Below are 27,919 nucleotides of genomic sequence, written 5' to 3' on the forward strand. Positions count from 1 at the left end.
AATCAATTTCACCTGCTGTTGTGCAAATGGAATAGACAACAGATGGAAATTATTGGCAATTATATTTCATTCATTCAGATCTAGGATGTGTTATTTGAGTGTTCCCTTTATTTTTTTGAGCAGTATATATAAAACCCTAACCCTAAACCCTAACTTTTTAATACAAGCTTATGTTTGCCAGACAGACAAGATGATGTAGCCCTGGAGCTGCTGCCAGTACTCCGCCCTGCTCCACTTTACACATTTAGGAGATTTTCAGACCCATCAACCTGGAAGTTCAGAAGGTTTCATTGATATCCAGCCTGTAAGTCAACCTTCATCTCTGAATTATGCTCAAGTTGTTTGCTATTTAAATAAGTGCATCACTAATGGCCTGTTTTTTCTGTCTTCTCTCTCCATCAGGTTGGGACAAACCTGGTGGCGCATCTACAAAATGCGACAACATGGAACCCATATGTCCTCATGCAGGGAGACGGGCAAAAATGCTAAAGTGTCTTTAAAAATGCTCCTTGTTTTATGGCTGAAACTTTTACTTGTAGTTTGCTTTAAAACAGATTTTTTACATGAAATGTTTTCTAATGTGTAGTAACAGATACTTCTGGAGTTAATACTAAATATTCTGAATTGAATACATTAAAATTAACAATGATATCACGTGTCAAATAGATTTTACAAAACAGTGTTTCTTAAAACATGGAACGGATTGTTTGATTGCTGCCTCTCTGTCTCTTGCTATAATTTGAAGCGATAGGTTTTTTAACCATGTCATGCAGAAAGGTCTAACCTGAGCATTTATATCATTTAATAAATTTAGTTGTATCAAACTTCTCCTCAAAACTGCCAAAAACGTATTGATAAATATGATAAACCCTACAAAAGAGGGTAATTTGGTTAAATAAATAACAGATGTTATTGATATATTGATGCTCTATTGGCTTAGCAAAAAAGAAAAAGCTTCAAGGAGCAGCCTTTAAAAAAAAGAACATGTTTACTAATCAGATGATGCACAATCTTAAAGAATCTTCCTTGCTCTCCTCATCACCTGTGGATGCTGCTGTGTTCCCTGCCTGAGGTCCTTGGCTGTTCAGTGCATCACCTCCAACACAGAGAAGGGCAGTGGTACCAACAGAACCCCACCTGTCTATCAGATGGTTTCCCAGAACCAAAAGACGATCGTGGAACTCTGGCTTTCTAGAGTATAAGGGGCAGTAGTATCTAGGATAAAAAAAATAAGATTTTTCCTTTAGTATTCATTATATAAATCCATTAATTGTGCTTTTGTTGTTTTTGTGTCGCAGAATAAAGTCCAATCCTTTCTGGGTGTGACAGGATGTGAGACTGTGGACCAATTTAAAGCTGAAACGCCACTGAAGCCTGGCGGACGCTGTCGGGGTTTCCTATCTAGCTGCAACCGCCTCAACATCTGGACACACGCAGAAACTGATCTGACGTTGATAGGTCTTGCTCTAACAAAGACTGAACTGATTTGATTTTATTAATCTCATTATATTTCTATCGGACTGCATGTAATGCTTATTTACTCTATTGGTTGGAAATGTTAGCACTGTATTCGTTTTATATTCTATACACTTAAATACTCATTTACATACTCTTCATTAGATTGTAAGGGGGACATCGTGATATCGATCCACCCCCTCGGAGGCGTGGGGTGCCCCATCTGTTTTTACTTCCACCAAATGCAAGTGAAATGAAATGAAAGACAACATGAATGATGAAATGAAAGAGAACATCGCTGGAGATAAGCACCAGCAGGGGTGAAAGTAGTTTTAAATTCTTGGGGGTACTATGACAAAAATTATATATATATATATACTGCTAAAAAAAATAAAGGGAACACTTAAACAACACAATATAACTCCAAGTAAATCAAACTTCTGTGAAATCAAACTATCCACTTAGGAAGCAACACTGATTGACCCCACGAGGGTCCCTGTTGTCAATCAGTGTTGCTTCCTAAGTGGACAGTTTGATTCACTTGGAGTTATATTGTGTTGTTTAAGTGTTCCCTTTATTTTTTTGAACAGTGTATATATATATATGCTCTGGTAAAGCACTAAGAGTTCAGAAACAATATGAAATGGGGAAGAAAGCGATTCATTAACGGATTAAGTCGTGTTTTAGATTGTTCTTGAAAAACGAATCAGTCACGGCTGATTAGTGGGCGCTCTCATGGCTGCACAGTGAACCCATTCATGTTTTACAGCAGACAGTCGCTCCTCTCTCTTGCAAGTACTGCGTACCCCCACTAAATCTTTTAGGGGTACGCAGTACCCTGCCGTACCCCCTTACTTACACCCCTGGTTATGGGTAATAAAGCAGAGTCAAACGAGGAAAAAGCATTAAACACATAAACATGGCGATGTACAAGACAGCAAAAAAAAAAAAAAAAAAAAACAAGAATGCAGCTGGAATGTGTCAATATTTAGATGCAACACGATGCAACATGTGCACTCCCATAGATAGCAAGATATACTGTCTTGCCATCTAGGGTACCGTCTCTGAATGCTTTCAGAGACGGTACCCTTCAGCCTGAACACATAACCTTGGAACGGCGCAGTGTGAGGTGGGCGAGTGTTTGTATTCTGGCACATTCCCTCCTCTTTTTTCCCATCCTTTCTTTATATTGTCCCAATCAGTCACACTTGTGTCTAATTACCTCCTTCTGCTCTGTCCGTATATTCTGTGCCGTTTCTCCAGCGCTACTTTGTCTTCATTCGCTGTGACAAGCAGAGCAGATCTCCTTTGGTTTTGGACTTTGGGTATTGTGATTTGCACACCTCACTCTTGAGCTCCAAACCAACCCCGATTAAATGACTCCCTTTTGATGCGCCCTGCCTTGAGTCGCATATCTGAGTTAACATAATGCTGGTCAGCGTCACACGGAAATGTTCAGGAGATTTTAGTATGCTTGATGGATTTACAAAATGCGACACAGTCAGTCAAACCTGCTGGTTTTGGAAATACTTTACGCGCTCTCCTGAGCCTTATCTTCACGTAGAAGTCGGTTTTTCTTCTGTTGGGCAGCTGCGTCTCGCAGCTTTGCATGTTTTTTTGTAAATCTTCCTCTCTGCCAGAGTATTCAAAAAAATAAAATAAAATACAAATACAATCCCAACATAGAAGCTCAGCAGATGCCAAAAATAAATGAAGTAAAGCTTTGAACTAAAATTGTAGCTCATGTTTGGATTGCAGGATGCCGTGTCTGGACAGCAGGTGTGAAACCTGTCTGGGAGTTGATTCTTTTTATCCGTGTTCACCCACATCTTCTCAGTCCCCTTTGGATTTGACAGTGGAAAACATTACATGGGTCCCATGTCAGGGAGACAAAACGAATGACAGTGCAGCTTCCTATCTTTGATTCATCTTCTTCACATTTTGACATGATGTAGGTAACACAGCTTTGTTTAGTGTAGACAAAAAATAAGATGTCTTTCGTTTTTATTAGTTCTCATAAATGCTTCTTATCATGATCCAAATTTGCAGCATCCAGGATAAACTGGATGAATGCAAAAGCAAGTAAAAAAAGAGTGATCCAACTTTCTTTTTTTGTGAATATTTGATACTCTGTTTTGAAAACAATGTTTTTCTTCTACATGACTAAGTAATAGTTGTTGTTTTTTTTGTCAAACCACCAGAGTTACATCCCACACGGATCCCGTCAGTATTCATGATCTCTGTGTTTCTGCTCTGTCTGCATCCTACTGGCATCGTGTCACTTACATAACACATCTGTGGAATTTTGAAATCACCAGAGGTGTGAAACACGGCCGCGCGTCTCAGTTTCGCTGGGGAAGCCAGGCAGACGAGTGAATCTCAGCGTGATTTTATCACGTGGTCCTTGAACATTTTCAACGGTTGTATGGACGGCAGCTGAAGAAGGATCAGAGTCTGGCCTCCACCTGCTGAGACGCCGCTCCCCTCAGCAGCAGGTCGGGTTTTCATAGTTCTGAGCAACAACCCCAGACCTGAGCTGTGAGGTGTGTTTTGATGTTTAGCGCTAAAAAAATATATAGATATACAATAGTACCATTGAGGCTTGAGAATGTAAAAGAAATCTAGCAATGTTTTTTTGTTTGTTTGTTTGTTTGTTTCTTCAAGTCTTAATGAAAACCTTGATGGAGACCGTCATCCTCATTGTTTCTCGGTATGCTGCGAACTGTTCTATTGCAGGCTGAAGGTGATGACTGGAAAAGAAAAGATGAGAGCCAAATGTTCCCAAACTAGATCATCTACTCTCCACAACTATGCCTTGAGATCTGGAAAACCATAAACAGCATTGGGGACAAGAATAAGCCCTGGGGGAGCCTAACGGTCACCAGAAACAAGCTTGTGCCAAGAATGACACAAATTCAGCTGCTGTTGTGGTTATACATGGACTTGATGGCCCCTTAAAAGCAACCATGAACCCACTATAAAACACAGTTTCCAGACTTTCCCCCCCAAAACAAAACAAAACACATCTGGACTGGATAACCAAACTCTAATGACAACTCTGTGAGGTAAAAGACCAATGGTTTAGAACATTTCCAACACCCTAAAGTGAGTTTTTTTTCTGGGAAAAGTATGTTGATACATGGGGTTGTCATTCCTCACAGGTACAAGAACCATTCCTGATGTTCTTCCAGGATCAAGTGCTGGGCTCACATGCAGGGGTCTTCCTTCCAGGCTGAACCCCGCCGAACCCCGGGAGCGAAGACAAAACAAGTGCAGACCTCACCAAGCACTGTGGGCAAGGCATTTGTTTTTGGTTGTAGTCTGTTGTTCTTTGAGATTCTTAGTAGTCTAACTTACTTATTCACTGAGGACAGTTCAGGAGACCCTACCTAGAAAGAAAAATACGCTGAACGTAGCACCCGGGATGTCAGGCGTACAAACGCCTTCCACCACAGGAAGGAGGCGGTTCTGTGCATATACTCAGTGTCACGTTTCTATATCCAGTGGTGAATTGACTCAGATAAAGTTGTGGAGACCTACAAAATAAGTAGAAACAGGAAACACTTTTTTGTACCGTCTGTCAATCTAATGGCCACTCAGTGTCTGTAAAGCTTTTATTACAATGTCTGCTGATAGACAAGAATAAAGCACTCAAACAAAACAATGTCAGAAGTTGTCACTTCTGGGATTTTACTTATTTTTTCCTCTACATTTTTCTGCTACATTGTTATAATTCTACCTTCCCTTACGAGATGTGTTCATTCAGATGACTGATGACTTCTGAACCTCTGGGGAACCTTTGAAGTGAACTGGAAGACCTAAAGTTCAATTAAAACCTCCCCATCTTTTAGGAAAATGTGTCCTTATTGTACTGCATTTTGTACTTTTGCATTCATCCTGCGATGGAGGTCCGAGAGGCTCCTGGTATGTCTCAGTCCTGAGGAGGCTGCCTCGGGTCACAACACACAACCCAGTCAAATCAGGTGTGACAGGAGGTGGAGGGACGACGGGCGCACAAACAAGGACAAAGAGAGCGAAGGAGCAACAGAAGGAAATTGCATTTAGGGGCCAAAGTGCAAAGTGTTTTTATCTGATCCTTTCATGTTCGGATTCCTGATTTCCGAGGAAACAAATCCGCATGTACATGTGAAGGGTTACATTTCCGCTTTCTCTTTATTCGGGAATCCGCTCTCACAGAAATGCTCATTTGATGGGTTGGTGGGCAAATTCTGAAAGACCTCCACACTTCAGAGCGTTTGCTCACACACACATACATCCAAAAGATTTTTCAGCCTACGCTGAGCTACATGTAGACGGGTAGGTTCAAAACAATCATCAGATGAAGGTGTAGGAGCTGGCTTTGAAAACATTCACCCCACCAGGACCGACTTCTCTCTCTGGCCTTCACGATTTGTCATCCCTCTGTCGGTCCCATTTCCCGCTCCAGTCTGTTTCCTGTCAGAGAATTGCAAGTGGTAACTGAGTGGAACAGGAGTGATTACCGCGCCTGAATCCACAATGCGGTTTTACGCTTCGAGTAAAATGTTGTTAAAGCGCCTTCTCACTCAGTAGGTGGGTTTCAGGAATTCAGGCATCTGGTCTGCGTTTGTGTTTTTTCTTTGATCCCTGTCATTAGAAACATGAATCCAAGAACAATGAATTTCTCAAAAGAAAGTAATTAGAAGTGGGCCTTCTAAAACTATGAGGAACGACATCGACTGACCGACAGACGAGCCTTGCTGCTTTCACCGAGCGCCCGGTGTGAAAGCAGATCAGTTCAGTCCACTTCTTTAATCATCCGTTTGCTCAGAGATGAGCGCCGTGCGAAAGAGCAAAAGCTTCGAAATCACTTTTTTATTTATTTTTTAAATAAAGACAACAAGGTCACATCCACCTACAGCAACACTGAATGAAGAGACTTTTCTTTGCATATTCATGTAAGCCTTTTCTTCGTTTTTAATTATTTCGTTCACTTGCTCTCTCCATCTGCTATTCATTTCAGCGGTGCTCCCTGAAAGCAGCAGAACCGTCTGCCAGCTGCTGGTTTCCTGCATTCCAGCTCGACCCCCGAGACACACAGGCTCTGTTTGTAGTTCCAAACCAAACATCTCTGCTGTCTGACAGACACGTTCTCTATATCACAAGTGAAACAAAACATTTCTAAATAGGTTTAACTGTCATATGTATATACTGTTTCGCCCAATCAACAAACACACTATCAGCAGTCTCTATGGGGTAATGTGCATGACTTTTTAAATACAAAAGAAAGTTTCATGTAGGAGATACAATATATTGCTGTTTCTAAACACTGTTTTCTTAATTGGAAATAGCAGGAAAGAGTAGTTGAATTTCTCGGGGGGTTTCTGTGATGAAATGGTGTCGGATTAAGGGTCTCAATAAAGGAAAAAGTTCAAAATTGGTTTCAAAAGCACAGTGTTGATGTCTGAAGTTCAGTGTGCAGAGAAAGTTCATTAAAGTAAAGGTTCTTAGGGAAAAAGACCAAATCTCCCTTCATCACTGTGTGTAGAACTAATAGCAGGGGGGATTTCCATAAATTAGAATGACCTCGTTACTGAATTACAAAAAAATGGATCATTTGCTATTTAATTTCATTTAGAAGATATGACAGAAGTTCAAGTTTGTGAATTCAGCAAGCTTTCACAGTTGCACACGTTCTGCAGAAGGTTGCAACCATACATGTCTAGCTTGATGTCCAAAAGTAAGTCTCTGTATGGATAGTAGAAATCTAATGACTGAGCCCCATGTCACGCCATCAAAGTGGGAAGAAATTATGTATTTTCCAGCCATAAAGCCTCATTTCATGGCGCAATCAAGTAACAATGCTACTTTCAGTTGTTGCGAAAATGCTGCATATATCAAATAAGACTAAAAAAATTTTTTATTTCACATCATAGCCACATGTGATGTCTTGAAATTCTCTCCAAGAACCTCCTGCMCTTTTCGACATTCTGCCTTCAGCACTTCATTCCAACAATGCTTCTCCATGATGCRGTTTGCAGAGCGTTGTAGTCCGTACGATGAGCTCAGCAGACAAGCAGTTCCGCCAGGTGATTGCTGATTGGCTAATTGCTGTTGTCACTAGTCTTRGAAACTCTTTCTCTTTGAGTAAATCAGCAGCGCTTTGTATGAGCCAGCRTTTAGGCACCCTGAATGGTTGCCATGGGAGATTCAAAGAATTGTCAAACATGCATGAAAGAGTCAAAGCAACACTCCAAGTATGTTTAATAATAAGATGTTAAACACAAAAAAAGTCATATTTTCCCCTCCTTTAATAAATCCGACTCTCATAACCAGCGAGTGATTTATTTATAATCTTGAATCTTCCCATTTGTCCTTTGAATGAAGAGATGTCATTTACTCTCTCATTAGCCACCGATTTATTTTAACAGAAAGTCAGAAGCAGTGGATGATGATATCTTTAACTCACAGACTCAAATATCGACCAGAGAGAAAATTTGTTATTAAGCTTGGTAAAGAATGATAAATTCCTTTTCAAAAATAATAATCTCATGATTTGTGAGTTAGAGAATAACACTGAGCCCAATCACAGCAGACTATCGAGCTCCTGAACAACTGTGTTTCGTTTGTCAATCAAAGCAGGATTTTCTCTTAATTTTCAGCATATACAGGAATAAACTTCAATAACACATATTTTGCCTCGGCTGGCCTGAGGAGCTGACCAGGACAAAATCCACTGAATGAACAACCACACCACTTCCTTCTTCCTGCCAGTGTTCATCTATTGAATAACAGGACGGGTCATTAACAGCTTGGGTTCTGTTTGTCCAAAGCACCACGTCCCAATCCAGCTGGATGTAGGAGAGAAGTGGCTGTGAAAAAGCCCACATTATGATGTTGTGGTGACTGTTTGAGGTAAAACCAGCAGCAGTAACAATTAAAGTAATAATGTAGTGTGAAAGCAAACCGCAGCAGGTGAAAATGTAACAGACATTGCAATTTTGACCCSCAACCGAATCGTGACTACCGGACCATCGGGTGTGAAAACACACCTGGTCTGAATCGCTTTTGTTGCAAAAGTGAAATAAAACAATTTATAGAGCGGTTGACACAGTGAATGGTTTGAAAAAGAATCACATTTAGGCAGTTCTTTAAAACTACAGGTATGAAAATGCTAGTCAAAGTCCCTGCTCCAACATGGCTGTTTTAAATCACTGAATTACTTCCTCAGCATMTGCAGAGGCCTGGTAATGAAACAATCATCTAATTAAGGGATGTTAAAGCTGAGCTTCAGCCCTTGAGGCCTGGCACTGAATGCTMCTGGTGAACAATATGCGTGTGTGTGTGTGTTTTTAAGCCTCTGTTGGTAAATTTTCCATTGGTATTTAGACCAAAATTGGCCATTAAGCATTTATAACATTTTGCTTCAGAGTTTTACAAGATGCTATAAAATGATCTAAACATATGCTCCAGTCTGATTGCCATAACCCTCGTTAATAGGAAGAAACATCCCCGTTTACCTCACTTATTAACTTACTTCCTGATTGTGTGATGCAGCAGTCTTTGACGGACCGTCACCTGCAAACGCTGCAGAGTTGTCCTGCTTCGCCCTGCACTCAACCTGCTCCTGCAGGYTGGCCCAGTCTGGATGTGGCCATTCATCATCRCGCTYATCAATATATTCTTGCCATAAAGGCACTGTCACAGCGTACAAGTCAAACAGATTACCTGGGAAACCTTCTGAATTCTCCCCCAGGACTGCAGGATTGGATGCACACGGCCAGGCATCTGAATCCCTGGAAGATTCAGATACTGCTGACCCCATCCATCTTCTTCGAAGCTCTAAGATCTTTCTGAGCAGACGGCATAACGGTTGGTTAGATTTGTAAAGAACACCATTCTTGTGCATTTACCAAAGTCTCACTGAAGTCATCCGGTAAACTGAAGTGGATCCTGGTGGGCGTTTTCCGCATCTCCTTTTCATTYCCTGAAAAGAGTAGTCTATATTTTCTCAAGGTACTTTTCCCTTACATGTCCTCACACAATCAGGAGACTCCTTCAAAAGATGTAAACAGTTTCCTGTTGGGGAAAAGAAAAGAAAAAATAGCACCGCACGTTTAAGAACTCGCAGATCACAGCATTTTAAAATGCATTTATCCCACTTTCTCCTTCATTTCCTTCTCCTTTTGTTGCATGTGTATTCATKGAAAAGTACTTTGGATGCAAAATTCCTTTAAGAAGTAAAAAAAAAAAAAAGAAGCTCATATGTAGTGTTATTTGCGTAGGCAGGGAGGTAAAAGACATTCCACTGCCACAGGCCAGTTTCCACTTGGAAAGTCTGTGCAGCCTCCTTCCCTCCCTCCCTCTGGTCGTCTAGCAGTTTATGAACAGTTGTTGCCTTCAAGGAGTCCTAGAAAGACTCAGAGGGTACAAGATGGCTTCCCAGCAGCTCTGTTTGAGGGTTATTGGGTTGACTGCATTGCTGACACTCACAACTCTTGGAGGTAAGCATATTCTGCAATATTTCTTTGGCTTTTCTTCTGCTTCAGTGAGGTTTCACTTGTTTCGTGTCTATTCTGCACATTAGCCCACTCTCTCTTTTTTTTTTCCTTTTTCCTTTTCTTCATTGTGTGGTTGGACACGTTTGCACTTGGAAAGCATAACTGGAGAAGAAAATGGATTAATTTCTAATAGTGCAACAATTTTATTTTATATAGAGTGAGTCTTAATTCATGCATCTGCCTCACATTGTGCATTTTATCAATGCAGTTTGAAGCAGAGGAACATTTAAAACCCAGACGCTTTGATATTTGGCAAGARAAAAAATCCATCCCAGTCAATATTGTGCTATTGCCAGAGTCATGTCACGGTTTACCTTTAATTATAAGCCTGAGCTGCATTTCCAGGAACTCATGCATTGTGTTCAAACAAGTCAAAGTCTGAAGGGAATTCCTAGAAAAGATGAAAAAGAAGACGGAGGTGAGCATTGGAATACTTCACACGTAACCGAGACCATCTGGGCCCGGGCGGCGTCACAGTCAGTCCAGTTCAGAAATCAAACATGTCCTTTCCGAATACCTTCATTTTTTTTCTTCTTTTGATTACTAAATTTTAACGTCATGGTTTGGATTTCTGAAGTTTCTTTCTGCAATGTTTCTCAAGGGAAATTTTAGCATCGAAAAACATAATTGTAGTTAAGAATATTAACAGTGAGTCTGAAATGAATGCACTAAAAAAATGTTGCATTGAAAGTGAAACTAAAAAAAAGACGTGTTGAAATGCTAAACATATGCATTAAAAAAAGAAATAACTCATTGGTAACCAAGTTGTCACACTGTGAACAGTTTTGGAGTCCTTGGAGTTAATAAAGCGCAACACTGAGAAAAACTCCATTCAGTGTTAAATTTAAAAATATTACACCCAGAGTGGTTAAAAGTATGGAAAAACTTACATYAAATCAGCGGCATAACATTTTCAGCATTTTTGTGATTTATGGTTTTAAAAGCTACATTCTTGGAACAGAAAACTTACTTATGCTGGGCGAATAAATTTGTACAATAATAGAAGCACCAAAATATAGTTGTAAAATATTCAAAGTGTATCATTGTACAGCAGTATGTACAATTTAGACTGTGGTCAAGACAATGCCAGAATCCCKATTAAGAGATTCTCTGGATTCCTTGRGATTCCTAGACATGTATAGARACGTCTASAGCTTTAATTATAACACACACTAAATTACTACTGTAAGTTTCTAAAACATGTATGAATAACACAGTAAATCTTATTCRAACAGGATTTATCAAATGAAAAATAAAATTAAAGCTGAATGTTTGTGTACACTTTGAGTGTGTGAGACCTAAATCAAATTAGTTATTTCTGCACACAACCTTGGCCAATAAAGCTGATTCTGTTCTTACTTTTGCAACACTTTTCTGTGCTACTCCACTTCTTAAAGTCAATCAATAAATTTTTGAAAGCGAAATGCCACCTCAATAAATCCATCTGTTATTGCAGAATCTCAGTTTGAGCCAAAAATAGTTTTTGCTTTTCAAAGAGAAATGCTGCTCCAAAAGCTGGGTTTTAAAAAAAATCTCTCTTCAGCTTAACACAGCTCTTCTTCTTTTTCAAAAAACAAAAATTCTGGCTTTAATATGTCTTTAAAATATAATTTCCACTGATTATTTTAAGAAAACCCGCCGGTATTAATTCCCTTTTTGACAGCTGGGGATAAATTTATTCACACCTTTTTTTTTTTTAAGCTAATTGCCTTTGTATGAGTGACTTTTGACGAAATAAGCTGTTCCTTTATCGTTTAATTCATCTGCACAGAAACCTGGTTATAATTAATCTCCTCCATCTGTAACCCCGACCACATGGTGAACATGTTCTGCTCGCTGGCAGACGGACTGAGATTTAGAGCTGATGTCTAAGTTTACTCTGCGATAGATTTCCTTCAGTCTGCCTCGAGTTTTAAAACCCAGAAGATAAAATCCATGTATAAACTCTCACAGAAGCGCAGCTGAGCCATTTGCAAGTGAAGATGAACACACAAAAGAAGATCATCCAAGTTGGTTGAAGTGGGAGATTTGTTGTTGGTTGACTTTGGTCCAAGAGTATTTTGAACACAAAGCGGAGTAACTCCTCATGGGCTCTGAAATAGCCGCAGGAAACAGATGCATCAATAATATTTGTAAGCAAACAAGCTGAAAACTTGTTCCCCTGGACGTAGCAAATTATTTCCTGGGCTTTCTCTTTTGTTTTAGCCTCTTTCAAAGCACAAAATATAAAAATATGATGCCAGCTACTTCCTTTATGCTTTTATAGACTAAACAGAGATTTTTTTGTTGTGAGTAAAATAATRTATTTTTATTTTGAACATATTTTGTTTCATGTGAAATATTCAATAGCAARAACAGCTTACAACACACGTTTTAAAGCTACCTCTTTTAAATGGAGTYTAAATGCTACAGAGTGTCACCGTGGGACAACCCAGTCCAGTGGATGTCTCAAAGAGTCACTYATCATGATCATATTTATCCTTACAGTTTTATAAAGATAGACTTGATGTTGGAGAAATGTTAAAGATGTTAAACGTTACCTTCTGCAGGCAGCTGACTGGTAAAATCTCACAGCTATCTCATGTTGCACCAGAGGTACCGGTCTCTCTGCCTTCTCCCTCCCTGCCCTCATCCTCATGCAAATTTGTGCTCTAATCTTCATCAGTGTCACTTTCTAGCAGCAGCAGCAGCAGCAGGTATTTTTGGAGCGCGTCACGTTCATCCGTCCAAAGTCTAATTTGTCTTCGCTATGCTCATCCGAGGGTGTGATTTCTACCCCCTTCCACCTTAAATGGCTGTTAAATGAGGCTTAATCCACTCTGCAAATGAAGGAAAATGGTTAGATCACTTTAAAAATACTTTAAGATGGGCTTCACTTTATTGCAACCTAYATCTATTGTTCCTTTCTTTTTCTCTTTCTGAGCACCAACAGCTTCAAAGCATAATGTCARGTCGTGTTTTACATATTCAAGAAAGTGGGTGGAAGTGTAAGCCTTTTATATTTCCACTCCTTATCCATTTATCCTCATATCGCCTACATAACCTCACATATATTACATGAGTCCAAAATGCAACATATGCCATTTAATATTTAACCCATCGATTTTGAATCTATTTAAATTTAATTACAGAAGCAAGAATAATCAGTTCCCCTTGAATTGACNCCTCATGCAAATTTGTGCTCTAATCTTCATCAGTGTCACTTTCTAGCAGCAGCAGCAGCAGCAGGTATTTTTGGAGCGCGTCACGTTCATCCGTCCAAAGTCTAATTTGTCTTCGCTATGCTCATCCGAGGGTGTGATTTCTACCCCCTTCCACCTTAAATGGCTGTTAAATGAGGCTTAATCCACTCTGCAAATGAAGGAAAATGGTTAGATCACTTTAAAAATACTTTAAGATGGGCTTCACTTTATTGCAACCTAYATCTATTGTTCCTTTCTTTTTCTCTTTCTGAGCACCAACAGCTTCAAAGCATAATGTCARGTCGTGTTTTACATATTCAAGAAAGTGGGTGGAAGTGTAAGCCTTTTATATTTCCACTCCTTATCCATTTATCCTCATATCGCCTACATAACCTCACATATATTACATGAGTCCAAAATGCAACATATGCCATTTAATATTTAACCCATCGATTTTGAATCTATTTAAATTTAATTACAGAAGCAAGAATAATCAGTTCCCCTTGAATTGACAAAACAAAAAAAAAAAACTAGCAGAAACAGAAATATCAAAAATCATCATTCAATAGTGATAAACTGTGAAGATATGAAAAACGTCGGTATAGTGCACATGTCAAACTCGAGGCCCACCAAAGCTTTTTTCAAAGGTCACACAGATAGGATCTTCAAGATAAGAGTTTTGTGATTAATTATTATTTTATTGATCAAATCAAAACAGTTTTCATGACTGTATACTGGCAAATTWCACCAATGTGAAAAGATGTTCAATATTATCGAATTTTAAGTTCTCATTGAATTTGGAGTGAGCTTATTAACAGTGAATTAAAGCTGTAATTTTATAAAATATATTGTTTATATGCATACTTGTTAAAACTGCCCCTATGTCCTGAGAGTATGAGACAAATAATCTGTGAAAAAAAATCAAGTTCTTCTGCCTCCTTTCTGTGCTCCTACTGCAATGTGTAGAAATGGACAACTCTGTCAGAAACAACCAATCAGATCAGCACACACTTGGTGCTGCCAATCATCCTCGTGTTCTGTCGCAACAGGCCTTTTGAGGACATTCGTAATGTTGATGTGGCCTAAAATGAAAACGAGTTTGACATCCCTGGTATAACGGGATACTTTTAAATATTACATACTCCAAACAACACATAACCAAAATCTCACACTGTCGCTGTGATTTAACATAATGAATAATAATGTTCCCGATTATTAATGCATCAAAAACGAAAGCCTGCTCACCTGTTTATATGAAACAGAAATTATGTTCTGAAACTGTTTCCGCGGTGAGACAAACGTGTCAAAGTTTMAAAAATAAATCACTTTCTGAAAATACTGTAAGTGCTTCTGCAGGTTCSTCCCCTCTTTTTTTAACGTATTGTGTTGTTCAGAGAGATGCATTGTGGAGACATGACAGGCGAAGAATGGGTCGAGTAGAAAGGTTCAAGGTTTCTGAACACTTGAGCAAAGCACTTTCCTGGATGTGAAGGTTGACTTGACTTCACATCAGAATGACTCAAACCTCTTAYGTTTCTATTGGCTCTCCTTTGCAGACGTGTCCAGCGAGAGCCGCCTGCAGAAGATCTTAGTGAAAAGAAATGGTAACACTCAAACGCCACCATTTAAAAAAATAAAATAAAAATTAATTATTTCTGATGATCCACATCAGAAAGAAAAAAACAAAACAAAAAAAACCCATCCTTTTATTTTTCTCCCTCTTTCACAAATTTATGTAGYGGCAGAAGCTGAACACGCTCCATCCAAGTCTTCGGTTGCCATCCCTTCGTCTAAGGCCCAAGAATTCCTGGCCAAGCTGAGCAGAACAAAGAGGAACGTCTGGGATCGCAGCAGGCCAGACGTCCAGCAGTGGATTATGCAGTTCATGCAAATGGGATTTGATGAACAGGTATAATTTCTATTAATTACGTTCTTGTTGTTGTTGTTGAAAAACCGACGGGTTCTTGGCGTAGCTACCAGACATGAGCAGAGATGGAAAGTTGTTCTCATCTCTAAGGTTTAGATTTGATACGACTGCCAGACTGACCGGAGAGTCAAGAGTTCACGGCAAGGTCAAGAAGATTCAGTCCTTTTGGATGAAATCACGGTCGATTTAGCTTTWACCAATTTGACTTGAGGTTTATCTAATAGCATCCACTTCCTGACTTTAAAAAGGCTTCAAGTGAGACATTGTTTTTCTTTGAAAMTGTTTTTTTTTTTACTTTAAGATAACGCAACATTTAAGACATTAAAAAAAGCTAGAATTAGAGAAACTGAAACTTAAAGCACATAGTAAATAAAATGTAGAGCAAACACCAGCCTCATCTAAGGTAGAGAAAACACCTCTACCTACACAAACCCTGGAATAAATAATAAATACAGATGAAAAGCTGACTGTAGGAAAACATGAATGCCGTTTCTCACACAGAAGTTTAAAGCTACTCACTGATCCAGACTCAGCTCTCTTTCAGGTCACTGACCACCATGATTTCACCGGAGACGGCGAGGAACAGAGAGCAGAGATAAGAGCAGGGAGGGAGGCGGACCGCTCAAAATAAACCCCCTGCTGCTGYGGCTGTTTCCAACGGCCGACAGCAAGTTACAGGCAGCCAGAGCAGCTTTTCACCAACACGCACTGAACATTACACCTCGTGCATATGCCATCGGTTGTTGTTTCCTTAAAAGGCCAAAGCTGTCAAACGATTGGCCTTTTCAAAGTTTGTCTTTTCTAAGGTTTTTTTTTATTTTTATCATGGCGCTGCCTCCCGTCAGTCTCAGTGGACGTTTTATCAGTTGCTGGTCTTGTCTGTTGTTGAGTTCACTGAACCTGATGCGTCTGCGGCGTCTTTCTCTCGCCAGAGGCTGGAGGCCGACCTGCAGTACTGGATGGACCACGCCCGCTCCCATGACCAGGGTCGACAGCATCACTACGACGAAAACGCCCCCATCGGGCCAAGGTCCTCTTACAGGCACGGGGCAAACGTCAACTACGACTACTATTAACACCGCCCACACACACACACAAATGTTCCCAGCTGTGTTAGAAGCTAAAGCAAAATGATGGCTTTCATGCCTGCCAACATTTTCACAGGAGTCCTGCCAACTTATTTTGATTGCATCCGTCAGTAAAACCCTGCAAGTGTTTCTGTATTCCTACAATAAATGAAACTGTTTAGCCTCAAGCTTGGAGMGCAGGATTTAAATGGAAATAAAGACGAGGTTTGTACTGTCTTTTGTCTCCTGATTTTATTGTTTAACTCGAAGTCATCTTCATTTGAAGCTCATCAAGAAGTTAATTCATTGTAATCAAATTTAAAAGGGAGAGATGATATGGTTAATAAAGTGGACATTGGTACTTTTGTCAGAGTGAGAAGGTTTCAAGTCCTGCTGGAACCTCCATAGAGATTAAGAGTAAAAAGTGAAATGCTCTAAAGTGGCTCGTCTGATTTTGGATGTGGCCAAATGCAGCCATGACTTTTCTAATCACCACCAGCTGTTCTAACTTCATGCTGGACCTCCAGCTGTGCAGATTAAGTGACTTTTTCTTCCTTAAAAAAATCCTTCTCTTCTCTAATTCAGAAGTGGATTTTTTTCTTCCGCTCAACTTTTTCATAGTACTTCCCCTAAAAGCCAACTTCTTTAGTGTATTCGGTCACTGTGAAGAGAGCAATCTCTTCCWTGACTGGTAGATCTTATGATCTAAAGCCAGCCATGATGCTTTTGTATTAAATAAATAATAATTATTCTTTCATTGTTTATTTTTCTAAATAAAACAAACTAGATCAAGGCTTTAATTCAGTAAAAATAAAAGTTTCATGTTCTGGCTTTTCTACCTTCATATTAAACATATTAGCAGATCAATAGAGTTTTTAATATTGATACATTTCTTTTGTCTTTACACAATTAGATAATTCTAGGTTTCATTTTTCATTTTTAAAAAACAGCAGTTTCTAAAGAATAAAAAGAAATTAAAGCAAAAATCATAAGTGTAGCAGCTCATCAAAGGACGACAGTTTCACACTCCCAACCTTAATTTTTCTAGCCCTTCTGGGTTTTTTTTCTTYTTTTACTTCAGTTGTTTTGGTGCTTAAAGGTTTTGCTGCACTTCAAATTCAGTTTAATTACTGCAGTTCATTCTCGTATACAAACAAAGGCACTTTATTTATCGAGATAAATAAGTTGATTGAGTTTAAATTTCTTAGTGCTCGTTCACTCAGTGTGAAAATATACAACAGCTTTGGATCCCAAACAACTGCAGACAACAAAACATTTCTTTTGACCGTCAGGTTTTCTTACCACTACACATTCTGTTCTTTTGATCTTAATTAAAAAATCAGTTTTGAAGCTTTGAGCAGAAGTTTCTGAACTAAAGTGGCAACATCACATGCAAATCACTGGAAATATTTTATTAAAATAGCATCTTCACATCGATATGATACTGCACACCCGTGACATGAAAATTTCACAAACACAATATCTTTAAAAACAATTATGGCGCCGTAAACCGTTGCTCTGGAGGATTTTGTCCACAACCCGCCGTGCGGTGCAGGTCTGGCAGACTGACGCAACAAGACGTCCAGTGGGGAAACGAACTCGGACGGCTGCTCTCCAGACACAAAACGCCACGAAATTGACGAACGCCGTTCGTTTCCGCGAAGTCGGAGCTGCTCRCCAGGATTCTCACGGCAGTGTATTAAATATAGCAAGAACAGCAAGAAGTCCACGAAAAAAAACACTCCCAAAACATGGGCTGGATTTCCAATCTTCCGCTCCAGCAGGTAGCCTCTTTGATTCAGGCTGGTCCATCAGTTTTGAAAACTTCGGGGAGGGARACCTCTCCAAATCACAGCTGCCGCTCTGACCACAAGGCATCATCCGCTTTTAAAGAGAGCTCAGAGAGAAAAGCCACRTCCGTGACCCAACAACGGGACACTGTTCCCAAAAAGTGCTCTACTCAGCAGGGTACATCAGAGAGAAGCTCCTGTCTGACGGTGGAGGAGTGTTTGGCAGAGCAGACCGCTGCTGCTCAGTTGTGTCTGGGCCTTCCTTTCTTCATGCGGGCKGCTTTAGGTTTGGGGATGTACTGRTTGTTGGCCTGGTGTTCCAGTTCTCTGCTGAAATACTGAATAGTTTTATTCAGACCTTCCTCCAGCGGCACCTGTTCACAACAAAACATCGTTACTCCACTTAGTATAAATAACTGACATGTGCTACAGACAGGTTCAGCTACACAGATTGTGGTTCTTTGAAGTGGGGCTTTGAGCAAATGAACAACTTCCTTTTTTGATGAAAGAGAGATTAGCTTTTAAGCTAATWGCTAGTGAGTGTATGACCAACAGAAAAAAACTTTCTGCTACCTTAAAACTACAATCTTAAAAAAGTCATTGTGCTTTCTTGGTACATTAATACATCATGGCAGAGTAGTACGCCTTCACATTTGTCTTTGAATGTTATAAATGGAGATGTACAGATAAACTTAAGACTGAAGTTAGAGGATTTTAAACTTAACCAGTCCTCATTGATGGTTAGCTAAAAACGACAAACCCTTTCTGCCTCTAGCACTAAACTAGACGTTTGTTTTGATTGCACTGACCCAAAATACTCTGCACTATAGTCCACTTCCTGCTTTTGTAGCGGTCTCTGGTCTGCTTGGCATTCACATATAAACCACATCAGAGTTCACTTCAACAGAACCAAGACCTAGGTTTTTAGGTTTTGGTCTTAATGAGCCAGACTTTCTAGGTAAGCAAACCAGAGTTCAGTTAAAGTGGACTAAACAGGGCTGGTGTGAATGCACCCTATTGTCTCCTATATAGCTTCRCTAACTTATTACTATTGTGTGCGAACTTTTCAACAAGATATAYGAAAGTTTTTAAACTTTCAAACACTACATATAGATCTTTTTATTTCAGCATGAAAGAAATCCCTAAGGTTTCTCCTCTACAATCATGTTTCGTGTCCGTTTCAGTTTCACGGCTTAAAGCCTCCAAGGATTTAGCATTTGAGCTTTAAAGCAACTTTTATGTCAACAACCAAAGGCTGCATGTGTGGACAGGAACAGCTCATGTCGTGCAGCACAYATACCACGGGTTCCCAGCCGAGCATCATCTTGGCTTTTCGGATGTCGGGTCGCCTCCTCTGGGGATCGTCCTGGGCCTCCGACAGAAACTGGATCTGACTTCGGCTCACTGCGCGTCCGCGATAAGCGTTTGGATTCATACGAATGTGTTTAGGGACAGAGAATAACATGTTCACAGGGGGAAAAAAACCCAGTAATAACATTAAACTTTTATGAGGTTCCAGATTTCAAAGAGTGTGGATGTTTTTTCCCCTTTTTTTTAACCGCAGTTTTAGAAAAATAAATATTAATTGATGAAATAAAATAGCAGACAACAAACTGATCTCAGGTTTTTACATTATTACCTAGTAAAACCTTTTCCCTGTCTTCCGTTCCCTTCAGATGAACGTATCTATGTGCCACATACAGTGACACACTCAACGCGATATGAATGCATATTTTCTACATAATTTATTCTGTGTTGGTCTGAAAATTGTACAAGAGATAAGCGTGAGCGAGGGATTACAGGGGTCAGAAGCCTACACACTGACAGCGAGAGGGATTACCGTCTTACCAACAAGACTCTTGATGAGTTGGGCGAACTCCAATATGGTGTGTTCTTCTGGGTTTCCCTGAAATGACAAYATTTATGTTCATTAAAACCTTCATACACATGAAGATGCATRAGAAACGCTTCCATTCCTATGAAGAATAAACTTTGTACATCAGATTTTAAGAACGTTGCTCACCAAGTTGACTGGGCTGCTGATGTTGCTGTTCATCAGCAACACGAGRCCGTTAACCAGGTCGCTGCAAAAAAACAAGGCAGAAATAAGACAGTTTYGCCAACATCRACATTACAAAGTTTAATATATATGTGATAAAAATGCTATTGATTATTTAATCAGTWAAACCATTTTGAATGTGCTTCCAAAACTCACAGTATAATCCAAATGCTTACCTTCATTGTATAAAAAGAGACAAAACAATTTTCCCTCACTCTGACAGTAAATCAGACTAATACTTTTGGATAGATGGGGATTATGATATTTTCATCCTTATAAATGTCAGAATAAATTGACATACATTTCCTTAGAATACGTTTGGGGTTTTTTTTGGTGGGGGGGGTTTGAACCAGAGAGATTTCCTCGAAACCTGACCGGTTTGGAAAAACCTTTGCAAAGCAGAAAAAAACTATTGTCAATTTTAAATGCAAGATATTATCTGACTCCTGAAATCTGGAGTTGAATCAAAAGGTGCTTCAAGAAAACCACTAGGTGTGAACACGTCCACCAGGTTGTTGCTGCAGCATTTATTTTTTTTAAATAATTTTTTTCTAGACATTATTACGGTATTGCTATCTACCAGACTTTTTTTAGGCTCAGGTCCAAAGCTCAGAGACTTGTCGTGCACAAAYTATAATCCGAGGAAATCATTCCACTTCAATAAGGAAGTACTGTGAATGTTACCATGCAACTTCAGTGTTGCATGGTTACCAGATTGCAGATCTAACCATCTGATTTAAAAGCTGATTTGTAATCTTTTTCCRATTTATACTCTAAAGATTAGATGGGAAAAAAAATTGTGGATAGACAGTAGGAGAGAGACATTTAAAGCTTCAGTAACTGATTGTTGTGACACTGTCACAAGAAAAAATATTTTATCTTTTTTCTGCAAATGTTGAAAGGCTACTAAAATTTTCTACAATATTGTTTGTGGCTGAAAATTGAGGCTCTTTTGTCGGCAAAGGGATTATTATTCTGACTTTCCTCTGTAGATCTTTGAGTTTGAAACCTCAATAAATTTMCATCAATACATTTCGATGACTAAAGGTTAAGTGCAAATTGTACAATTCTACCAACAATAAACAAAATAATTGCAGCTCTTAAAGATATGAACTGAGTTTTTGGGGGTTTTTTTCACTGATAATTGATTTCTGAAGACTACTTTCACAAATGACGGGAAAACTGACTCAAAGAAACTAAATCATAAACAATCATTATCAGATTTCATAAACAACAAACCTGAGTAGCAGAACCACAGACATGTAGTAGTAGAGATCATGAACTATTAGATGTTTTTCCTCTAGAATTKATGGCAACAATGAAAGTGTCTTTGACGCAAAAGGGATATTTCCACTGTTTTTCTGACATCCTGACAAAATTGGATCAGTTAAAATCGGAAGCATCTGGAGAAACATCAGTTTTACGAACTACTCTACCCTAATTTCACAAAATACCAAAAAGTAGGAATGTCAGYRCCTTGTGTTTTWATTTCTAATCTTAGTTAAACCCAGTTCAAGAACCTAAAAACCCAGCAGTAAAGGAATCTAAAGAGTTGAAAAGAATCAGTGCGCGAATTCTTCTGTCAGCAACATAAAAGTCAAAATGATYATTTAAATAGGTATAAAAAAATCTGATGTGATTTGGCAAAGATGAAGATTAGCTGAATAAAAATCAACGCAAAAGCTACTAATGGGAATAATAGCTATTTGGGAAAATTCTCAAATKATCTCTTATTTAAGCAAAATAAGAGATAACTTGAAAAGTTACACTTCCATAATACTCTAAGTTTCTAGAGGGGGCAGTGAAGCRTCTCCTAAAAAAATGGAGAACAAAAGAAAAGTACTAAAAGTAGCMGGTGTCAACAAATGAAACTATAAYTATCATAAAAACTGAACTTAGCACCACTTAGTGCCTGTTGCACAATCTTATTCTGGTGCAACATTTCATMAATTTTTCCTACYGAGATCTGATGTCATTTAGCACCTAAAATGTCGAAACGTTTTGATCTCTGAGCCACGTATGCAAACAGATCTCTCTAAGGCTTTTGAAATTCTATTCACTGGTATTTGTTGTTTTACTGCTTTAAAAATAGAACATATTTTTGCTTTAAACTGCATCTGAAAAGGCTTAAAACGGAGCAGAGTGGTTAATTGACACAGATGGGATGGTTGAGTGAAAGAACAGAGTCTCTGTTTATGAAAGTTCACTTGGAATACCAGAGGAAGATAACGTCGCCGTATTGACTGCCAAGCTACACATTTAATTTAATGGACGAAATCTGAGATGATGCTCAGGCTCTGAGCAAATGGCCTTATGCAACACGCTCGGCACCAAAACCTTTAGGAGCTCTTTGTCACTGAACTGACGCTGAATATTAGGTTACCGAATGCTATGCTGTCGTTCTTGGTAATTATATCTGAAATAAATGCATAGATGGATGTGGCGCAACAAGAAACACATTGCGCCTGCAGTGATTTAGAGGCTCCTGGTTATTAACAGACTGAATCGATTGTGGCCATTTTATTTCGTACTGTTCCAGGAAAACTGCTTTGTTCCCTAATCCAATAAGACGGTTGCGGCCGACTTTGTAAATCAAAACAATTTTAGGAACTTAGAACGCAGAATYCCCCTCCATCAAAAAGCGGCTAAAGTTAGTTTGTGGTATTTCTCAGCATAATTGTTTGTTGTCCAAAGAAAAGCTGTAATTTACAATAATATGACCCCAATTAGCTTTTAAGGTGCTTCAGCCATTACTTTATTAAAAAGACATGTTTGTCCTTGATAGAACATGATTACTGGGCCAAAAATCATTAGCTGGGACTTATTGATTAAACATGTTGTGATCTTTTGTTTGACATCGGAGCTTCAGCTTGTGTCCATTCAAACAGCCCAATTATGCAACGTACAGAGTGTGCATGTATGGTATATAAARGATAATAACCTACCAAGTATCGTGTTGAAGCAGTCGTATTATTATAATCTTGGACACATTGATATTTGGTCCAGAATGCAGCCCTACAGAACATTTGAACTGGTTTTGGAAATCAGATAAGATACAATATTTATCCCATTAAGATGTACGAGTGCACTCACATTGAGATAAAACTTGTAAAACTTGAAACAAGTCATAAATTTTCTGAACCAACAATGCTTTTATTTTGAAGAACTGAAAACTTTGTAACAATAAGGCCAGTCCATGAGTCAGGAAGTAGATTCTGGTAGTGAGTCGTGTGTGGTTCTTATCATAAAACTACAGCCAAGCATGAACTTTTTTTTTTATCAATGATTTATGAGTAAGACCTGTTGTTAAGTCAAACGCACCCATGAACACAAAACCTTGAACATTTCTGTCGGCTTACTGACGRTAAAAGGTTGATTGGTTGAGCTACTCTTATCTTGTTGAAAACCTCAGGTCATAGTCAAGTCTCAGGTTTTTAGAGCACTCGTCTAAGTCTTAGGTATTTGTTTTTACAGCTTTAGTTGGAGACCAATTCACACACTCAAGAGCCCAAATCTGTTTTGGAAATGCCATGAGAACTGGAAAACTAAAGGCTGGAATCCAAACAAAAACACACACAAAGAAATTGGGCCTTTCAAAATGACTTTTTTCATAAGCAGGACTCTTTCCCTTGAGGTACAAAKGAAACATCAACAGTTTTTCTGAGCCAACAGAGCAAAATAAACATGAAAATATATAATACAAACACAGCTAACAACACACAACAACTGAGAGCAGATGATCTTTTTGCTCTATGTATCAAACTTATCACATGAAGGCATTTTCTAAGCCATTCTGATTTAGATGTCCAMAGTATAATCGCAGTCTTACTGTGTAGAAATCTTTTYATATTGAACAAATAAAACAAAACTCCAGAAATTTCACCATGTCACTCTTGACAAGTCTAACTGGACGTTAATCTATTTTTTTTATCTGAGGTCAGGGGAACATAATGTTGGTTTACCAAAAGGCTTCAAGCGTTTTTTTTTCTTTTTTTATAAAATGCATTAATATAAAAGTTCACCAAACACTGTTGACACAAACGTCACACAGGGCAGCAGGTACATGGTGTGATGAGATAGGAAGACTTCAAATGCTCTGTGTCTCTGATCTCCCTCTGTCAAATCGTTGAAATTAATCTCCTCGTCCTCCACAAGCAAACCGATAACTACTGTTTGAACCTGGAAAATATTGATATTTTCTGACTCAGACCTGAAGCTGTTTCAGTYTGACTCAACGCCGATTATAAATTCCTTCAAGGAATTCACTGAACAACATACTGAACGGTATGTCCCATTAAATCTATACATCAAAAAGGGGGAAAACAAAAACTGTTTTACACCAGTGAATCTTTAGGGAACAAAATCACCAAAYACAATGTTAGAAAAAAACACTAACAATGGATGGTAAAAATCTTTACACTATCATACTAAACGGTTCAATATTTGGGATTAAAATGCAAAATAAAAGCTTAATTTCCTACCTTACATATTGGAAGGCTCTAGTTTGGGATCCAGTACCGTACACCTAAAAGAACATAAGTTAGCAGTATTACTATTTGTCGATAAAAAAAAATACATCTCCTCAGTAAAATAACCTATCTGCATTTGCTAAGTTATAGAAGTTTATGTTTAGGAGGCTGCAAGCGCAACAATCCATAKCAATCACCAAGTGAGAAAACAAAAATCCTGTCTGAGAGGAATCCATTTATCACAGGAAAGAATTGAAAGGCGATGAAGTAAAAAGCTCAAAAATGCATACAGTGAGAGGTTCTCCTTGTAGCGCCTGAAGGATGAAATTACTGACGACCCGTCCGTCATTCATGTGCATCCGGGAACCAAACGTGTTGAAGATTCTTGCCACTCTCACCTCCACACCTTCCTGCAAGTACAGAGGAAGGGGAGTTATGGTGCACAAGCTTTTACATTTCCCTCAGCCTTATTCACCTAATCTGCAAGAGGCTTAGAGCAAATRTTGTATTGCATCAACAAGAACTGACTAAAGTATGGTTAACTTTATTCTTTCAGCCCCTAGGAATATGTCTTGTGATCATATTTAAAGTGCTTTGAAAATGCTGGTTGTTGATGTAGTTTATTCTACATCTTTGATAACTTGTATCTCATAMAATCTTCACATAGATTGACCTGATTCACCAAATGGTTCATCAGTGTTGGAAAGTACAAAAAAGGTCAAAAACAGTGTTACTGACTTTAATCTGACAAAGCTGGGTTTGACGATGATCCAAGATGCAAGGGACAACTTCTGGGATTTCCAATCGTTTTCATTCATTAGTATATCTTTGCAGGAATGAATGCTCAATATCAAAACTAGCACTACATTATTTATGTCCAAGCTACTTTTCAATGCCTCTTGGGCGTTCAACTGCATGAATTTAAGCCAGAGGCCTTGAACTCCATCCTTGAGAGGTATATTGTCCTCCAGCTTCCAGATGGACATACAGTGAGAGATTCTCACTTTATGTGAGAACCAATCCAGTCTAAGAACTACACTAGGTATTCGTTCGATTGCTTTGAGTGCTTCATGTCCTACACACAAACCGCGATGTCCGCCTACATCTGTCTCCTACGGCTGTATAACTTTCTATTCATAGTAAATGTTAAACGTTAGGCACGTACCGTAAAGGTTAATCGGTTTAGAGGACATAATAAATTGTTCCATCTGACACGTTCAGAATGACTTTTATATTTTAGTGTCAATGTTCTTCTTTGTCAATGTTTTTGGAATGGGTTTATGGAATATTTTAACAAATTCAGGTTGCTTTAATTAAAATCACCTCACCGTCACCCAAACTTAAATAACACCTCTACCCAACGTTACACAAACAAAGCAAGAATAGTTTATAATATTCTAGTATACAATCTTTTAGTATCTTTTTGTAAAATTGAGGGAAGAATTTCCAGGAATAATGTAAAAGAAAGAGTCAGCACAAGGTAAAAGTTGAGCAATTATATAAACTACATTAGCATAACAAACTATTTCTATACAAATAATAAAAAAAACTAAAACAAGCAAAGTTGTATATAATGCTTATTTGTTTTGCAGAAACACAACAGACCCTGCCAAATCCTGTCAGCAGATTGGGGGAACACCTGGTCGCATTTAACCTTTCCACTATAGCATGGTAATATCATCTTAAGGTTAGAACGTCTTTTATGATTGAGTTCAAGGAAAAGTCGACGAGAACAAAACTTTGCACACCAATTATGTTTGCTTAGCCATTTAACAAATTACTTTAAAACAAAACAGAATAACCTAAATATTTCATCTGAAAGAGAAGATGAGAAATCATGTTTACATGCTGGCCTGATGTAAAACAAAAAGATAAAGCTATGAACCAGAATTTGCTTTTCCCCCAGTTTTATGCCCACAAGCTACAAAYAGCTGCCTTTCATTAAAGACGCCATTATGAGAACAATCCCATTCATAAAAAGAACAGCACATTATGCATATCACATAAATTGAACGCATTGGACATGTAGGATAAATCTAATTTCCCAATTTATGTCTTGGTGAACATCTAAAACCTCACCTACTACAGACAGTAAATGAACGCGAGCCCCTTCGTGATGGATAACGATTATAAAACCTCTGCTTTTATAATCTGTTGGCCTTCTTAAAGTCAGCCTCACGCATCAAGAAAAACACTTTGAATGCTAAGTGGAGACCTATTTGGGAATAATGCATGAATAAAAACATGAAAATTATGCAGATCGTTCTCTTGAAAATGTAGATCATGAAATTCATAAGACCTGACTTGCAAAGAAATTCAATACGTTGAAGATCAAGGACACGGTAAATAGAATACGCTGAGGAAGCACTGACAAGTGGTTTTGTAGACATGTTGAGTGTAAATGATGATCTTTGTCATTAAAGCCAACTTCAGCCCAGGCGTGGCTCCAGCAACAAGCAGCTGCAGTTTCTCTAATAGAGAAAATGCTCAAGAAGAAAATGTTCAAAGTCCATAAAAAAAAAAAAAACATGACAATTATGGTCGTGTCCACCTCTTCTTTATATTTAATGTAAAAAAAAAATAGCTTGCTCAATCAAATAATTTTAAGGAGTTAAGATATTCTAACCTTAAAACTACCGCAGTTTTATGCRCCAGCAAAATGTTTAGGGGGGAAAAAAATGACATTTATAATAGAGAAGCAACATTTTTTTCAAACTGCACAATATAATAAAACAACAGTATCTAAGAAACCTGTTTAAACCTTAGGGCAATTTTTTACTGCAGTTAAACTAAACATTTGTTTTGAGCCACAAAAGTAACATGTTATGTTTATTAAAAAAAAAAAAAAAACTATTACAGGAACCTTTTTTTTTTTTTTTTTAAGAAATCAAACTTAAGAACTCTTTCTCTCATTTTAGGGTCAATACATGTTTCCATTGAGACATTCAATTTTTATATATAAAAAAATAATGCAAAAAATCAAACAAACAAAAAAAAACAATCTTCTTCGTCCAGGAAGCAAATTTGTGAAATTACCTTTATATGTTAAAATTTTGCTAATTTTTTGGTGGTATTTTTTTCCAAAGTTAATGAGAGCCTAAATAGAGGGTCTAAAGAGCCACATGTAACTCTACTGTCGCACATTGGAGATTTCTGACCCAGCGACATTCAGTCAGGCAGCTTTAGGCGATGCCTCACCTGCCGTCATGTGAAAATATCAAATTTATTCATATCTTTGTGATGGAAGAATATTCACAAAATGCACAACKAAATAATAGTGTCAGTACCTTTCAGCAAAACCATCAATAGTCACAATTTATAACGGGGGGAAAATAAATTGCAATCATTAAAAAATGAATATGTATTATCATTCTAATAATAATACAATTAAATCAGCCGTGTAAGTCGTGCCTTTTCAGCCTCCGCTCCA

At 38.4% G+C, this 27,919-nt stretch overlaps 2 protein-coding genes across 3 annotated transcripts in view; one reads left to right on the forward strand and one right to left on the reverse strand.

Annotated features, from left to right (window-relative positions):
- The first annotated feature begins 9,792 nt into the window (after positions 1-9,792).
- On the forward strand, positions 9,793-16,408 carry ecrg4a (ECRG4 augurin precursor a). Its single transcript, XM_008434758.2, has 4 exons — positions 9,793-9,938; positions 14,734-14,781; positions 14,917-15,086; positions 16,037-16,408. The coding sequence occupies exons 1-4, from the start codon at positions 9,818-9,820 to the stop codon at positions 16,178-16,180; spliced, it is 483 nt and encodes a 160-aa protein (XP_008432980.1). The 5' UTR covers positions 9,793-9,817; the 3' UTR covers positions 16,181-16,408.
- Positions 16,409-17,562: 1,154 nt separating this feature from the next.
- uxs1 (UDP-glucuronate decarboxylase 1) overlaps positions 17,563-27,919 on the reverse strand; it is a 35,640-nt gene continuing 25,283 nt past the window's right edge. For both annotated transcript variants that reach the window (XM_017303432.1, XM_017303430.1), the window contains 6 exons: positions 24,780-24,899; positions 24,502-24,545; positions 19,985-20,045; positions 19,810-19,867; positions 19,262-19,365; positions 17,563-18,335 (listed from right to left, as the gene is read on the reverse strand). In XM_017303432.1, coding sequence (XP_017158921.1) covers positions 18,204-18,335; positions 19,262-19,365; positions 19,810-19,867; positions 19,985-20,045; positions 24,502-24,545; positions 24,780-24,899 — 519 coding nt within the window. In that variant the 3' untranslated portion in view covers positions 17,563-18,203. The remainder of the gene's footprint in view (positions 18,336-19,261; positions 19,366-19,809; positions 19,868-19,984; positions 20,046-24,501; positions 24,546-24,779; positions 24,900-27,919) is intronic.

Source organism: Poecilia reticulata, linkage group LG2 (genome assembly GCF_000633615.1).
Source record: "Poecilia reticulata strain Guanapo linkage group LG2, Guppy_female_1.0+MT, whole genome shotgun sequence".
Taxonomy (NCBI): Eukaryota; Metazoa; Chordata; class Actinopteri; order Cyprinodontiformes; family Poeciliidae; genus Poecilia; species Poecilia reticulata.